This window comes from Coffea arabica, chromosome 11c (genome assembly GCF_036785885.1).
Source record: "Coffea arabica cultivar ET-39 chromosome 11c, Coffea Arabica ET-39 HiFi, whole genome shotgun sequence".
Taxonomy (NCBI): Eukaryota; Viridiplantae; Streptophyta; class Magnoliopsida; order Gentianales; family Rubiaceae; genus Coffea; species Coffea arabica.
In genome coordinates this window covers 40,599,427-40,616,135 of record NC_092330.1, presented here as the reverse complement: position 1 = coordinate 40,616,135, position 16,709 = coordinate 40,599,427, and the positions used below count along the sequence as shown (strand labels likewise).

Genomic DNA, 16,709 nt, shown 5'->3' with positions numbered 1-16,709 from the left:
AATTACGTGCACTCAAATAATATTAGAAGTTAAAATCTGTAATACAATGCGAGCGAAAGCACATTTAATCGTATAAGGTATAACTTTTTGTAAAATACATACTAGCTCTTCCCTATCCTTTTTGTCTTACCTTGCATTTTACTTTACCGCATCGTCTTGATAGCATTGTGAAAATTAACTGCCTAATTGATAGCATTGAAGAAGTTATTTGAAAACAAAAAAAAAAAAGGGAGAAAGAAAATAAGTGAGAACGAATGAATTGGCGCGGAAGTATGAGGCGTCCACCGCTGAACCGGGATTCTGCTCCGGCCAATCTTAAACCTTCCGAACGCAAAAACCCTATGCCCTGCTGACCGCTAGGTTGAGGTTGTACATAGCTCACTGCTCAAATTGGAAAACCCACACCTCTTTTTCTTCCCCCATTTCCCCTTAATCTCTCCCTGAATTCCAACTCCTGAAAAGGGTCCAAACCCCGTAATCTCCTCCCCACCTCCCACTCTCTCCTCCAAAAAAAAAAAGAAAAAAGAAAAAAAGAACGTAGTTTGCTGTATAGATATCCACCACATTTGCCTACATCAGTAGTAAAAATGGATCAAGAACAGCAGTGGCTCATCAGTTGCTTGAATGCCACTCTGGATACTGATCAGAAAGTCCGGTCCCTTGCTGAAGCCTCTCTTCACCAGGTCTCCCTTCAAGCAGGTTCTCATTCACATAAATTCTTTTAAATTAGCTCAGATTGTATATATTTCCCAACAATGGAGTGCCAAATTTACTATTTTTTGGATTTATGGTGCAATTGGATGGACTTTATGTGGTTTTTATTCTGGGTTTTCAACATTTTGTAAAGAAAATGTTTATTTTTCTTTTTGCTCAAACCTATATATGTAGCTAAAATCCAATGCATTGTTTATTGTTTCTGATTTTGTGTCTGAAATGAATGAACTTTATTATAAATTCAGTTCTGAGTTTTCCATATTTTGGAAAATTGCACTTTTTATCTGCCTCGCTTGAAATGAATGAACTTTATTGTGAATTCATTAGCTCATTATGAAATATTGTACAGTCAGTGTAATAATGAATGATCTTTCTAGTGAATTCTGGGTTCTTGATATTTTGCGAGAAAAAATGACTTTTTCATTAGGTCAAATTTGTATTTGTAGATAAAAAGCTAATGCTAAGTTTATTAGGTTTTAATTTTAGTTAAAAATGAGAGATATTTAACAAGGAAAAGGCCTTTATTTGTGGCCCCAGCTCGCTGGTTCAGTTACTACTTTGGTTGTTAATTTTTACAGCATCCAGTTACTGGTCACATTTCAGTTTGAGTAATTTGAGATGTTTCTATTTGGTATCTAGTATCAAGAGGATTCTGAATTGATGAAGTTGAAGTGTCATCAACTCAGAATGAGAAAAAAAGGGGTTCAAAACCGTTTCTGTCATCCTGTCGCCTGTCACATGCCATCTGGCACTTGTACTGAATTCAGATGATCACATTATTTCTTTTTCCTAATTTAAGGCCCTCAAGACTGATTTTTTTTTTTCCTTTCTTTTTTTCCTTTCTATGGTTTTGGCTCCCTAAACAAACCCTTAAACAAAGTGACATAGTTGAAGTGATTTGATTGTACAAACTTTGTACAATCTCCATCAACATCTGAGGCAGTTTAATCCACTGTTTGTGTAGAACTGGGGTTTTGTATGGCAGGAATATTTTCTTTAGATGAATGAGTGCCATTGGATTAAGAAGTCTATGTATTTTATGATTGTAAGGACAAGATATTGATTTTTCTTTGCTTATCTTTTTTGAAGGCTTTGGAAGTGCGTTATCCAAAGTTGCTGCAAACAGGGAGCTATCACCAGGGCTGCGTCAGATATCCTTCTTTAGAAGTGAATTATCTTTTTGTAGATCTCAGACAGATTAGTATATGCACTGCACTACTAATCTGTTGACAGAGCTGAATTAATTTGGCTTCTAAGTATTTAAGGGTTTTGCATGTCTGTTCTATTTCTAATTTGTGTACTTTAACTTGATTCTACTTAGCTGCTGTTCTTCTAAAGCAATTCATTAAGAAACATTGGGATGAAGATGAAGAATCTTTTGAGCATCCTGTTGTTTCAAATGATGAGAAGGTTCTCCTATCTCTCTGTCTCTTCACTTTTTGTTACCCTCAAAATTCCAGAGTTGTGTATTTCATAGTTAAGGAATGTATGTGATAAATATAGTGGAAGAGACAGAAGCTCACTTTGATTAGCTTCTTGTACTCCGTCAATATTAGTTTTTAGTTTCCTTTATTTATGAGCAAACTATTTGTGATTTACAGATCTCTGCCTTTTCTTTTCATGTTCCTAATTTCCTACAAGTTGTATTATCAGGCCACGATACGTAGACTTCTCCTGGCTTCAGTAGATGATCCTCATAAAAAAATCTGCACTGCAGTTAGTGTGGCTGTTGCATCTATTGCTCATTATGACTGCCCAGAGGATTGGCCGGACCTTTTACCATTTCTTTTGAAGCTGATGAATGAGCAGAATAATGTGAATGCTGGTATGGTTCGCACAACTTGTATCAAGTAGCTTTTGCTTCTTGTTTGTGTCTTGTTGTGGTAAACCAGCTCCGTGGAGGATGAATATGACATCCTTTTTTTTTTTGTGTAGTGCAGTACATGGGGCTTTAAGATGTTTGGCTCTTCTCTCTGCAGACTTGGATGATAAGATGGTGCCAAAACTCTTGCCTGTTTTATTCCCTTGTTTGCATGCAATTATATCCTCTCCTCAGGTTAGTTTTTGTTCTAGAAATTTTTAGAATTCTAACCATATCTTGGAATCTCCAAATGGAATTTTATGCTCGTATATTAGGCTTGTTCTTTTGAAATGATTTATTTTAATTATGTAAAAATCATTCTAGACCTGGAGTGAAGTTCAGCGAGTTTGGTATATACTACCCATGACAATCGGTAACAAGAATTTTTGTTTGAACCAGAAGTGTAAAAGTCTATGTAGAAAAGTTTATTATTATATCAAATCAGAGGAAAAAAGTAGAACCAGAGGTTAGTATTGCTTGCTTCTCACATGCTAGTGATCTATGGCCACCATAATGGCTTCCCAACCCTTACTGCGCTGCGCTTGCTACTACCTCTACCGGCATTTCCATTCCCAGCGCTTTGCTTATAGCTCTCTGAGCAACTTCTGCTGTATCTTTTCTTTAGTTCCTCAATTCATTCCATGGCTCAAAATCCGTCTTTGGCTAAACAATTACTTGCTTATGCCAGTTGGTGCGGGCGTACAAACAATTATTTCTCCCTCATTGCCTTCTCTTTCCACCTTCTCCATTCATCCAAGTGCACTAAGCAGTTATATGATGGGAAAGTGGCAGAATATATGCTTGCTGTTGCGATATTAATATTTTGACAATGACATCTGCTGTTAGGTTTAACATGCAGGAGAAATATTAAATAGTTAGAAAGAAGTGAAGTTGCAGTCATACCAGATACAGTCTCTCTCTCTCTCTCTCCCCCAAAAATGATTACTATAAGTTAGAGTTTGCCTCTTATCGAATATTACGTTACTCTACAGTAAACAACTTGGAACTAGCTTATTACCTATTTTTCCAAAATTCAGAATGACAGCTGTGAATTTGGCATGTTGCATAAAGCTTAGGGATCAATTTTCCCTGAGTATTACTCAGGAACTAGTTGAATTTTTCATGCAGGTGTATGACAAATCCCTTCGCTTAAAGGCTTTTTCCATAGTATATTCTTTTACCTCTGTTCTTGGGAGTATGAGTGGTGTATATAAGGTATCTTCAGAATTTTACTCTTGAAGTTTCAAAGCTACTCTTATAAAATTCTAATCCTTTGAACTGTTTAGCTGATTGTGAGTTTCTGTAATTAGGCAGAAACAACTGCTTTGATGTCAGAAATGCTTCAGCTATGGTTAGATCAGTTTTGTGTTGTCCTTAGACCTCCAGTACATTCTGAAGACCCTGATGACTGGAGCATCAGAATGGAGGTAGAGCTCATAAAGTTTCATTTTTTAATATTTCAATCTTAAATGGTCAACCCTGAAATTATCTTAAAACTTTTTTATAAGTAGGTTTTGAAGTGCTTGAATCAGTTCCTACAGAATTTCCCAAGCCTCATGGAAACTCAATTTACTGGTATAACTTTCTTATTTTGATATGAGTTTAGCAGTATGATACTTGCAATGGCCAAATTTGAGAAAAAATTTTGTGATTTTCCATTTATGGTTTTTGATTCTTTCTTTTGTTATTGTGGTGACATCTCAGTGATCTTGGGGCCACTCTGGCAGACCTTTGTATCTTCACTAGGAGTATATGAACGAGCATCAATTGAAGGTGCAGAAGATTCTTATGATGGAAGATATGATTCTGATGGTTCGGAGAAAAGCCTAGAATCCTATGTTATGCAGGTAAAAATGTAAAATAGTTAAAGTTACATTGAAGTTATGTGACATCAGTGCACTCATAGCTCGTGCATCCATATACTTCCTGATCTTTAAGTAGAGCAATACCTTGGTTTATGTATGTAAATGGCTTATGATATGCTTAACTTCTAAAATATAAGCTGAATACTGATGAAGATGAGGATTTTTATGTATACTAAATGGTTGGATTGAGTATACAATTTATGGCTTCCCACCTTATATAGGTTATATGCTTAGGAACTTTTAAAGCTTGATGTTGCTATTATGATTGCATGTTTCCTCCTTGATTTGATTACTATTTTTTCTTGAAATAGTTTGTACTCTTAAAGTGCCTTCATTTCTAGAGAAGCCAAATTAATGCCATCTTTGTATGGTACCATCTTGTATGTCACATTATTGGCCATGGCATGGCATATGCATCATTTACCTGACATTTTTAGTGCAACTTAGGTATTAAAATTTTTAAATAAAATCGCTACTGCAAACATTTTTTGTTTGATGAGTGAAATTCTTACATACATATATCCAGATAATATGATAGTCTTTTTTAGCTCTATCAGTATCTGTTCTTAAAACTTGACAACATAGAAGTTTAAAAAATGATGTCACCTTAATTGCTGAAAAGAGAAAGGAGCTACAAGTATGGAAGTGGGAGGTGGGAGACCAAGTTTAAATTGTCTATTAAAGCAAGACTTTTAGTTGGAAATTCAGTCTGGCAGTTCATTTCCTTTCTGGTACTTGGAAGATTTTATTTTGGAGAGAACTAGTCTGATTCTTCCTATTGAAGTTTGTATAATGTGGATTACATCGATGGTTGTATTTCATCTGTCTCGTGTATTGCTTTGGTTGTTCTGGCTTATATTGGAAATGGTATTTTCCACCAGAAGGACTTCCGTACTCAGTGGATGTGATCTAGGACTCCTGCTGCTGTAACCTGATAAAAGTCTTTTTGATGGGTGTAAAGAAATTTGAAGATGAACATTTTAGTTGCTCGATGAATTGACTCTGATCCCCCCCCCCCCCCGGCCTTTTCTTTAGACCTGTTTTTGACTGAGACTGTGGAATAAGTTTTCATTCGTACATTTATTTCTTTAAGTGTGTGCAAAAAATCTTGTTGAGCAGGAATATACTTAAATCGTTCTCTCTCTCTCTCTCTCTCTCTCTCTCTCCTTTTCTTCTTCTCCTCTTCTAGTTGTTTCCTTCCTAATTGTATGCCATACAGGATAGCATTGTTCAAGTAGTTGTAACTTCTGTTTGTTGCTTTTTGACTGTTTACTTCTTCCTTCTTGCTTGCTCTTTTCACCGGGTATTTGGTGTATATAATAACATATTTCTTGTCCAACATGACTGAAAGCCGCTTATTTGGACTTGCAGTTATTTGAGACCCTGTTGACCATAGTGGGTAGCAAGAAGTTTGGAGAGGTGGTTATTAGGTCATTCTTGAAATTCTTTATCATTTATGATCTGCAGCTCTGCTTTCTACATGTAATCTGATTTCATGTCTTAAAAATATATTGATGCAGGTTGTTGCAAATAATGTGAAGGAGTTGGTGTACTATACCGTTTCCTTTATGCAGATGACTGAACAACAGGTGATATTTTCTCTGTTCACTTTTAGTAGCCAATCTGTACTATATCTTTTACAGCTGGACCTAACAAATTCGCCTAATTTGCTCCACGCAAGTTTGGTAAATGAGTTTTTGGAAGTTAAATGATGATTATTTTTGGATTTCTATTTCACATGTATTGCATGACTCCCTACAATTGGTAACTGCTATATGCCTTAAAGAATGGAAATTTGTATCTTCTGGAACTATGGAGTTAGACATTCTATAAAGAATGGAAATTTGTATCTTCTGGAACTATGGAGTTAGACATTCTATCTGCCATATTATGGCCGGGCTGGTTTCGGTGGATTACTTGTTAATTTCCATAGAGCAGGTGTCAGAGCTTTTTGCTGTAATTTTTGTTGAAACTGCTTCGAGGGATATATGTTACTTCATCTTGTAGTTATTATATGTTCAGCTTATTTTTTTGCATAAACAAGTTTGTAATACTGCCTCCAGTCTAATTGTCATTTCTGGAAGTTCAATTAGTCTTCTGCTTGTCAGTTTTACTCTTGCATAATGTTCTTGCAACTTGCTTTAGGTCCATACGTGGTCTCTGGATGCTAATCAGTATGTCGCTGATGAGGATGACAACACTTATAGTTGTCGTGTGTCTGGTGAGCTGTAGCTGTTGCACTTGTTTTACTTCCTTGCACTATGTGAAGATTTGCTTCTATTTGCCCTCTCTTCTTGCACAATCAACTAATTCAATTAAAACTTTTGTGCAGGGGATTTGGTTGTGGTCATTCGCTAGTATAGATAGGACTCCTAAGTTCAGACACCATCTTTACCTGTTTTCGTTTATTAAACAAAACTGAAAATCATTTAGATGATCAGTGTTCTATGTTTTAGCATGAGAAAGGCAAAACTTGAGAGAAATTATTCCTTTCTTTTTATCCCTTCCTTTTGCAGAGAGTCAATTCTGAGAGAAGTTCAGTAGAGGGCAAAGTTGGTGTTGTTTCTTAGTCGCGTTAGCACAAATTTTTCTCCTAACAAGCTCAGAGTTTCCTTAGCGTCCTAGACTCTTAGTGATGTGCATATACGCTGTGGTGATGTAATTTTTATGTATCATCTTCTGTAATGGAAACCATATTGCTCTTCATGTCATGGAAACTATATTTCGATCCATGTCTTGGTTTTGCATATGGTAGGTATTCCTGAAAAGTAGTTTTGCTGGGATAATCAAATATTAGGATTCAGAGATAACTATATGAAAATCAGCTGTGGCTTTTGTTTAGAATTTTTTTTTTTTTTTGGGTAAGGATGTGGAAAAGATGATAGTGGAAGTATACTTATTTTACGTGTGATGATAACTTAATTTGCTTATCTGGAGTTTAAAAATAACCTACTGAAGAAATTGGTTTTTCTTTCCCCTTCTTTAAGTAGGTAATGGATTCTGAAGCCCTAGATAGTCATTTTCAAATACATTAGTCTGTATAAATAATGTGTTACCTTTTTAATTTGACCATAATTCTTGATACTCCTTGACCTTGGTCACGTAGATTGCTGTGATTCTCTTGTTCTTGGCCAATTGGAGCTCTTATAACAAGTCTCTCTCTAATTGTTCAATCCTTTCTAGGTGGACTTCTCATTGAGGAGGTGATTAGTTCTTTTGGTGCTTTGGGCATAGATGCTCTGCTTGATTCTGCACAAAGAAGATTTAGCGAGTCCCAAGCAGAGAAAGCTGCTGGTGCTGCTAGTTGGTGGAGGGTAAGTGGTTTGTTACATACTCATCAGTGTACTTTGCTAATACTTTTCTAATTGCTAGAATGCCTTGTTGATGGCTGCACTTAACCCTTTTGGATACTCGATTGAGACAAATCTTTGTGTTTTTACATACTCATCAATGTAAGTGGTTTGTTACATACTCATCAATGTACTTTGCTAATACTTTTCTAATTGCTAGAATGCTTTGTTGATGGCTGCACTTAACCCTTTTGGATACTCGATTGAGACAAAACTTTGTGTTTTTTCCCCCACTTCCCTTATTAGACTATGTTAGAGCTGTGATTAGTTAGTGATTTTGTATGATTTTGCACTGTGCTTCTCTAAATGGGGAGGAAAGTTTTGGATACGAGAGAGCTTTTATGTGTAGTGATCTGATGTAACTGATCCTATGTCTCATGCTGCTGTTGATTGCTTTAGGATATGGCATATGGGTAGTATTTTTCTATTAAAGGGAAAAAAGCATGCTTGAGTCCTATGATGGCGCTACCTTAGTGTTCCAGTTCTAGTAAGATGACGTGTAATATAAAAAGTTGTTGATTTATTTTGCTGGTTTCTGATCATGGTCTGTTTCTGATCATGGTCTGTTTCTGATCATGGTCTGTAATGACATCTACTTGTTTATCACTATCAATCCTTTTAATAGTGGTTTGTTCATTGGTTAACATTTTTTGCCAGTTAGTTAAAGTGGGTGCAAGTGTCAAACTTTTTCTCTTTCGATGCCTGTTTTTTCCGAGGACAAACGTGGAACTACTTAAGTTGATTTTTAAATTTAGAGTACATGTGTTAGCTTACCTGAGAAATGAATTTTGCAGATGCGCGAAGCTACCCTTTATGCTCTGTCTGCTGTATCAGAACATTTGCTTGAGGCAGAGGTTTGTGCTTAAGCTTCTTTACATTTGTATAAATATGATAAGAACAGATGTTTAATAAGAGCACAACATGAAGCAATATGATTATATCTGCCTTCTGATATAAGCAAATAAGGGCACCTGTCAAATTGGCAAACTCAACAAAAGAAAGGAAATTGGGCTATAAAATTGCATCTAGTCTCTGAATCGCTCATTTCCTACTTTGCAGGATTCTGGAGTTTCAGAAGTCAGTCTAGGAAATGTTATGGAGCAAATATTCATAGAAGACATGGCAACAGGTAGGTTCTGTTGTGCAGCATGTACTACTCTTTCTTGAATATGGAATTAGATTCTCACCCCATGCTGCGAAAGATCAATAGAATGGTGTCTCTGCTAGCCGTCGGACTAAAGGAGAAATAATGTCAATGCAGTGAATTGGTTGTTAACATACAAGTGTGTGTATACACACACACACATGTACAAATATATACACGATAATTTTTTTTTTGGTTGGTGGCAGAGTTCTTCTTATTTTGGAGGCGGGGTTGGGAGTATGTAGGTCTAAGCCTATTGAGTTGATATTGCTGTCTATCTTGCAGGGGTGCATGAGTATCCTTTTCTTTATGCTCGTCTGTTTTCATCAGTTGCAAAGTTCTCCTCTGTGGTAACTACTGGTACTGTTTATTTTCCCTTTTCCAGTGTAGTGGAATATTTGACCTCATTTAACTCCTGTGTTCTTCAGATCAAAAGTAATGTTGTAGAGCATTTCTTAGTTGCTGGTATTAAGGCAGTTGGCATGGATGTGTAAGAACCTGTTTGCCTTTTCTTTCTGTACTATGGGACCAACTTTCAAATTATAACTTGACTATACGTCTACATTTATAGGCCCCCACCTGTGAAAGTTGGTGCCTGTCGTGCACTCTTGCAGCTTTTGCCTGATTTAAAAAGTGGAGTGCTTCAGCCTCTTATATTGGAGTTATTTTCATCACTCACCAATCTACTTAACCAGGCAATGCAGCAGTTGCACTTTTATAATACTGCTTTTTTGGTAGACACAATGGGATGTTTCTCATTAATGTTGAAGCTGCATCTTACAGTTGCTATCTGCTTTATTAGGCCTCCGATGAAACCATGCATCTAGTACTTGAAACATTACGAGCAGCAGCTATGGCAGGTTGATTTTGAAATGAGTTGTGTTCTTATAGTGTTTATTCCCCTAAGATTTCTTCAGTGATCTCCATTTATTTCCTGCCTTTATTTTGCATTGTCGTAAATTTCAGGTCATAAAGCATTAGTTTCGATAGAACCTGTTCTCTCTCCAATTATTCTTACCATGTGGGCTTCACATGTTTCTGACCCTTTCATCAGCATAGATGCAATTGAGGTTTTGGAGGTGATTTTCCCATTTGCCTTTGGTTCTGGAAGTTATTCGTGTTTTATGTTTAATACACAAGGGGTGCAATTTGGTGCATGATATGACCCTTGAGCTGTAACTGAAATAAAAAACTTAAATTTTCTGATAAAATCATTTTTTGGGTTGCACCACTTTCCTTTTATTGATCCTGTCTATCTAAATCTTGTCTTCAGTCTTCTTTGATGGTCATTTTATGAAGATCTTGGTGATTGTTGCTTTAGTAAAACTTGAATACAAAGATAAGCTGAGATTGCTCTACTGGAGAAATTTTCATTTTAAACTATAAACCAATGAGGAATTGTTGAATTTTCACTTGTTTTTTTTCTTAAGGAGTTCATGCTTTCAGTTGTGGGATAAGAGTTCAAATCAACAAACAGCCAGTGGGAACTTGTTTGAATGGTTCCCAAAATCTTTCAAAACTGAAGTTCCTAAACCTCTGGAATTTGATCCCTTCCGCTCATCTGTGTCTGGAAAGCATCATCATCTTTCACAGAAGTTCAGTGATTTGATGTTTTTTGCACAAAGAATTTGGTAGACTTTGATGTTGCGTCATTTGAAGTATATGGAATCCTCAGTTGTTTTGACAGTTTAGCTGCTTATTAAGTTTTCATATCAGACCTGTATCTTGGTTTGACATTTTAGTGCTAGACATTAAGCAACATGTGTCTAACATATCTATAATCTTATGTCACGTTATCTATCGTTTCAGAATTTTGCCATCTATATTTTTAAAATTATTATTATTTTTTATCTTAGATGGGTGATAGAATCATGATAGTGAGTTAAAGAAAAGGCTGTGAAGTAGAACTTTCTGGTTGAAACTTCAGTGACTTTCCTCATCAGTGGGTTAATGAGGCTATTTTCAGGAGAGACCTGGCAAAAACCAATGCTTGCTTCCCTTTCTATGTACTGTAGACTTGAGAATTAGCCAAGTAATTATGCTAGTTGTGAAAGAATACAGAAACATGCATGATTCACCAAAGAATAGACTAAAGAGCTGTGCAAATGGCTAACCATCGTCTCTATATTCCATTTTCAGTTTGAGGAATTAAGGGAATGTTTAATTTTTTTGAACAAATTAGTATTTTCATCTTACCCCCCTTCCGGATGCTTAGTTATGAATCCCTGTAATCAATATATTTCACCCTTCAGAATGTGTTCAGCTTAAGAGCAGCATTTATGAGTATATCAGCGTGGAGGTGTATCATCTCCCACTCTGTCCATTATGTTTACTCAATCACTTAATTATGTCTTTCTTTTTCTGCTGCAGGCCATAAAGAATGCTCCTGGTTGTATCCATCCCTTAGTTTCTCGTGTTTTACCCTATACTACACCAATTCTCAATAAAGTAGGCTCTGATTTACTTTCTGTCAATGTTACATTGAGATCTTATTGGTTCTACAGTACTTTACATTGAATGATACTTGTTGACCATTGGCAGCCACATCAGCAGCCGGATGGTTTAGTTGCCGGTTCTCTTGATCTTCTGACAATGTTATTAAAGGTGAGTTCAACTTTTGCTCATCTGTTCTGTTTAAATCTAATTTAAGGGTTATAGGAGATCCTCGCTTTTAATGAAACTTTTTGCATTAAGTTCGTTGCTAAAGACACTAATTTGCAGAATGCTCCTAGTGATGTTGTACGAGCAATTTTTGAAGTTTCTTTTGATTCCATCACTCGAATAGTCCTTCAAAGTGATGACCACAGTGAGATGCAGGTTCTTTTCATTAGCTACTTCATTTTTTCCCCAGTTTTCTTGTTTAGGTACAATCTTAGAACATCTACACTTTCAGTGGTTTTTTTGCAGCAAATTTAGAAAATGACGAGTTCTTGTTGCCTTAAATGCTATCAGAATGCAACTCAGTGCTTGGCATCCCTTGTTTCTGGTGGGAAAGAAGAATTACTTATGTGGGGTGGAGATCCTGGGTTTGCAATGAGAAGTTTGCTTGATGTAGCTTCAAGGTACTTCGCTGTTTGTTTTTCTATTTTATTTTTCTTGATGAAGCTTCAAATTTCTGTTTCTTCATTCTTGTGCTAGAATTCCGATTGAACATGACAATGAACTCTTGATTCTTTCATTTTCTACCTCTTCATTGGAATGTCCATGTTTTGAAGTTGACTTATCCAGAGCACGAGAGCTGTTCTCATGTTTATTGAATCAATGATGCAACAGTTTCAGATCTGCATTGAGGATTAAGAAATATTTTATGTCTTCTCTACTTTTCATTTTTCCATCAACGTTCTTTTCTCTGCAGTTTTGTGTGTTCACTCTAGCTTCAAAGGAAAGTGCAAATATTCACTACTCAGGAAGAGGACATTTACTGGGTGACTTTTTATCTTCTCTAATGTGTTTTAACAGATTCTATAAGCCTAACTTGCTATCTATGACACTTTCTATCAATTGGAAACTGATTTCAGCATGAAAGGATTATTTGATTGCCCTGAATTGTGAAGCGAGATTATTGATCAGGACACACTTGTGATGATGTTTTCCCATTATGATGCTTATTTTTAGTGGGTAGACCCAAATAATATGAACACTGAGTTACGTATTACTCTGCTACCTCTTTGCTTGTCAAAGAAGATTGGGGTAAAGGGAGAGGGTGGGATTATCCATCATATGTTGTATTACTGTACTTTTATGGGTTAACTAATGGTTAGAATCTGTTTGCAGGTTGCTAGATCCTAATCTTGAAAGCTCTGGCTCACTCTTTGTTGGCTCTTTCATTTTGCAACTTATCCTACATCTTCCTTCACAAATGGCATTGCATATCAGAGACCTGGTTGTTGCTCTTATTAGGCGCATGCAGTCTTCTGAGATTGCTGGACTCAGAAGCTCATTGCTCCTTATTTTTGCTAGACTGGTAGGAAACACTTTTCTTGACTTACTTTAGTTTGGGCAATGATACTGCTTCTGAACTTTTAGGACTTCAACACAATTGAGTTTCTCAAATGCAATTTGGCATATTAAAATTGAATAATGGACCCTTGCACCATGGAAGCTCAAATTCAAACATTTTGCTTATCTCTGTTTATTGGATTTTCAGTCAAATTACAGCTTGTCAGCTTTTTTATGCATGAACTTTTTTTTTTTCATTTGTTCATTTTCCATTTTTACATGTGCTGTCTCTTTTGCTTCCAGTATCTACTTTGTAACTGCAGCTATGGTCATCAGACATTTTTCTGTGCAGGTCCATATGAGTCTCCCAAACGTTGAAAAGTTTATTGATTTGCTGGTCTCAATTCCAGCTGAAGGCCATAAAAACTCCTTTGCTTATGTGATGTCTGAGTGGACTAGACAGCAAGGTGAGTGTATAGGCTTGCCTTCTTCACATTGTTTGGTACAGATATTCCTGTATAGCTTGTATGTCTATCGTCCCAGAGTAATTGCATGTTGCCTTGCCTTATTAATGAATTTGGAATTAGGCATTGTCCATGATGTGTTTAGATGAATTGCTGAATCTTGGGCTGATAAATAGAATGAGAAGGCAGCGGGTTTATGATTCATGTTGATATGATATGTTGGTAGTTTTGAGTGCTTTGAGATTCAGTTTATCATGTTTCAGAAAATCATGTGGGAGCATGGGAAAGGTAGGTTTAGTTGATAGATTGGACTAATCCTGCTCACAGGCCCAGGCATCATTAGTTGTTCAGATACAGACTTCTTTTATTTGGTTAAGCTACATTATATGTCCCTTCTTCTTCTGCAATCTATCATAATAACCATGAATTGATACTGCTGGTACCTCAGTGTTATTATTGTCCTCCTCTCAAGATTTGGAAACAGGAGCTAAGCTAGAGTCATCATCATGTTGCATGCGCATATTTGTTTGTACTATGTGCAGAAGAGAATAGTGTTTGTTACATTGTTCATGTCTCTAACTGTGGTGATGGTAATGTGTGGTGTGCACTTACATGGCAGTTTCTTTTTGCAAGGACTAGGTGGTTATACTAATCAGATCATTTATTTTGTACCAATTAAAATAAGAACTACACTGATCCTCAGGGGTTCTAAGTAATAGTATCGTAAGTTGTTCTTTTGTTTAGGAATCAATCAAACCTTGGGACATACTTTAAAGGAAATTGTTTCTCTCCTTCTTGTTTAATAGATGACAAACAACCTTTGACCTTTCATTTCTGTGTCTTTAAAGTAAACTACCAAGTTTGCAGGCTTGAAGGAAGAATATTAATGATATGATAGCCTCTTCCTATTTTCATTTCTTTGTTTGTCTGGAATATGCCTAGAAGTAATGTCTTAATAGCAGTAGTAAACCAACAGATGACTGATAGCCTGTTGATATTTTTCTAGGAATAGATGTACAGAAGCAAGTAACCAACTCATGAGTTTATGCTTTATTTAATTCAGGGGAAATTTTGGGGGCATACCAGATCAAAGTAACCACCACCGCATTGGCTTTGCTATTATCCACCAGGCATGCTGAATTGGAAAAGATTGATGTCCAGGGCCACCTAGTTAAGGTTGGTTAAATTTGTTCCTAGCACATGCACTTAGAGACATTGTTCAAGATCTTAATCAGCTTCATATGAAAATTGAAGTCTAATGCAGGAATAATTACTCGTTCAAGAGCTAAACTAGCTCCAGATCACTGGACACTGATGCCGCTTCCTGCAAAGGTACTTCCTATGCTATCTGCAACCAAAAATGCTTCTTGGGTGGATAAACTTTTGGTCCGGATGTCAGAAATGTGAATGAATGTGCATTGTGATTTCTTGTTCCAATCACTATAGTTGTAAAAGTCAATTTTTAAACCAATCACATTCTGATGCTATGTGACCAGCTAGTGGTGTTAGATTGGAAGCACGAGGGTATGGGGCTTTGCACTTTTGTGGACCATCAAAATGCAAAGCAGGAGAAAAAGTCTTACAAAAATTATACTTTTTTCTGGTGTTATATGTTTAGGGATAAAAATATATATAGGAGATACATAGTTTCGAGATTAGAAGTAATATTGGTGATTATGGTTGCATGTTTCCATGCAAAGTCACTTTGTTAACCCTTTTTGCCTGCATTTTGCAGCTTATTGTGTCTTCTGTCTAAGAATAAGACTCTGACTCTGCAATAATTGGGATGCAGATTCCAGTCAGTTAAATCTAGTCTTTCATTTCGCTTTTGTTGTTAGATCATGCTATTTACTCTTTCCATTGATAGCAGGCAACTGCCTTTATTCTTAATTTTGAATTTCGAAACTTTGTATATGCTTAAACTTTTATGACAGGAAAGCAAGTAGGAAAACTAGGTAATGAAGTAGTGGAAGTGGAAACGTATTCTTTTTTGTAAATGCACACCAAAGCGGTTTATTTGTGGTTCAATAATTTGACCCCATCTTTTTACTCAAAATATCAGATACTAGCTTTATTGGCAGATGCTCTGATTGAAATTCATGAACAAGTTGTGGATGATGATGAAGAGGTATTTATGAAGTAAATTTCTTACTGGTTCCGTGATGTCTGTTTAAATTGGAATTTTATTTTCCTGCTCTAATTGGCATTTCAGGATAGTGATTGGGAGGAGGTTCAGACTGGAGATGCTGGGATTGATCAAGAGTTGCTTTATTCAGCTAGTGCAGCATCACATAGTAGACCCACACATAAGTATCTTGATGCAATGGCAAAGGCTTTCAATGAGGTTTCACTGATTGGCTGCAGCTTTCTTGTGTTCTGAATGATTGATTTCTGTACATCTGTTTGACTGGATTCTTGGCTACTTTGGTTTCGTGTGATGGTGCAGGATGATGAGGATTGTGAAGATGAGTTCCTTAGTGGTGCTGACCCCCTTAATGAGGTGCAAAATTTGCACTCTATAACTATCATATATGGTTAAAAGTATGCCCTTCTTAATTTAAACTTATTTCTTTCACTCGACATTGGCAGATTAATCTGGTCAACTATCTTGTGGACTTCTTAGTCAACTTCTCTCAGAACAATAGGCCATTTTTTAACAACCTTCTGCAGGTCTGGTTAGCATTGAAAATACTATTACTAAACATAAGCAGACTATAATTTTATGCTGTTTCACTGAACCCTGTATTATCTCAATTTTCAGAGTTTAACTACGGCTCAACAGAATGCTATTCAAACAGTGCTGAACCGATGACCTTAATATGTTGATTAATGTCAGCATTGGGGTTATTCTGTTTTCCCAAGTGCTGCTTCCTGTAGATTAGCGAGTTTGGGTTTGTACATCGAAATTTCCCCCTTGTTAGATTGTGCTTGGGCTGATTCAATTTTGTACTTGATTTACTATTTTGCAACAATGCATCAGATGGAAAGCGTCTATTTAATTGTGTAATTGAACTTTAGCATAAATGCAATGTGCGTAAGAGTTGCCAGACAAAGGGCATATTTATTATTCTGAAGTATATTTCAGGTGCCAAGCAAAATTGGAGACTGAATGAAAAAATGCAAGTTTAGATGGTATTTACCTCCTTTTTGTTGCTTTGTGCTTATTGTAGAGCCTAACGGTGTAATGATCTGTTGCATAAATGAGAAAAAAAAAAGGTTTTGATTGATTGTAGAGCTAATATATTTGTCTCTCAGACTAAGGGGATTAACAATTTCTTCCCATTATGTGTGTGTGTGTGTGTGTGTAATTAACTTCCAGATTGACTCTTATAAAGACTCTTGGGTCCATTTGCTGAGCCCGGGCTGTTGGAT

General features: G+C 36.3%; 1 protein-coding gene across 5 annotated transcripts; it reads left to right on the top strand.

Moving 5' to 3' along the window:
* Window positions 1–204: 204 nt before the first annotated feature.
* LOC140016770 (uncharacterized) lies at window positions 205–16,472 on the top strand. 5 transcript variants are annotated; one of them, XR_011822975.1, is made up of 33 exons: window positions 205–699; window positions 1,804–1,881; window positions 2,036–2,124; window positions 2,368–2,539; window positions 2,655–2,770; window positions 3,704–3,790; window positions 3,886–4,002; window positions 4,087–4,150; window positions 4,280–4,422; window positions 5,812–5,859; window positions 5,961–6,029; window positions 6,586–6,661; window positions 7,624–7,754; window positions 8,585–8,644; window positions 8,850–8,919; window positions 9,220–9,284; window positions 9,363–9,424; window positions 9,506–9,629; window positions 9,737–9,794; window positions 9,901–10,013; window positions 11,305–11,382; window positions 11,476–11,538; window positions 11,656–11,751; window positions 11,887–11,996; window positions 12,709–12,898; window positions 13,226–13,340; window positions 14,401–14,513; window positions 14,602–14,669; window positions 15,400–15,465; window positions 15,550–15,681; window positions 15,784–15,837; window positions 15,927–16,007; window positions 16,099–16,472. XR_011822975.1 is itself a non-coding variant. In XM_072070562.1 (33 exons), exons 1-33 carry the CDS (start codon window positions 588–590, stop codon window positions 16,147–16,149), a joined length of 3,081 nt encoding a protein of 1,026 aa, XP_071926663.1. In that variant the 5' UTR covers window positions 207–587; the 3' UTR covers window positions 16,150–16,472. The 5 variants fall into 5 exon arrangements, 4 of the variants coding, with proteins under 4 accessions (XP_071926663.1, XP_071926665.1, XP_071926664.1 ...); XM_072070562.1 differs by having other exon boundaries at window positions 207–699; window positions 14,592–14,669; XM_072070563.1 differs by having other exon boundaries at window positions 208–699; window positions 1,804–1,865; window positions 2,032–2,124; window positions 14,592–14,669.
* Window positions 16,473–16,709: the final 237 nt, after the last annotated feature.

Coding starts and splice junctions, on each gene's coding strand:
- LOC140016770 (XM_072070562.1), top strand. CDS start 588: ATGGATCAAGAACAGCAGTGGCTCATCAGTTGCTTGAATGCCACTCTG. Junction 3,791..3,885: donor GTATGAGTGGTGTATATAAG/GTATCTTCAGAA, acceptor TTCTGTAATTAG/GCAGAAACAACTGCTTTGAT. Junction 4,003..4,086: donor ACTGGAGCATCAGAATGGAG/GTAGAGCTCATA, acceptor TTTTATAAGTAG/GTTTTGAAGTGCTTGAATCA.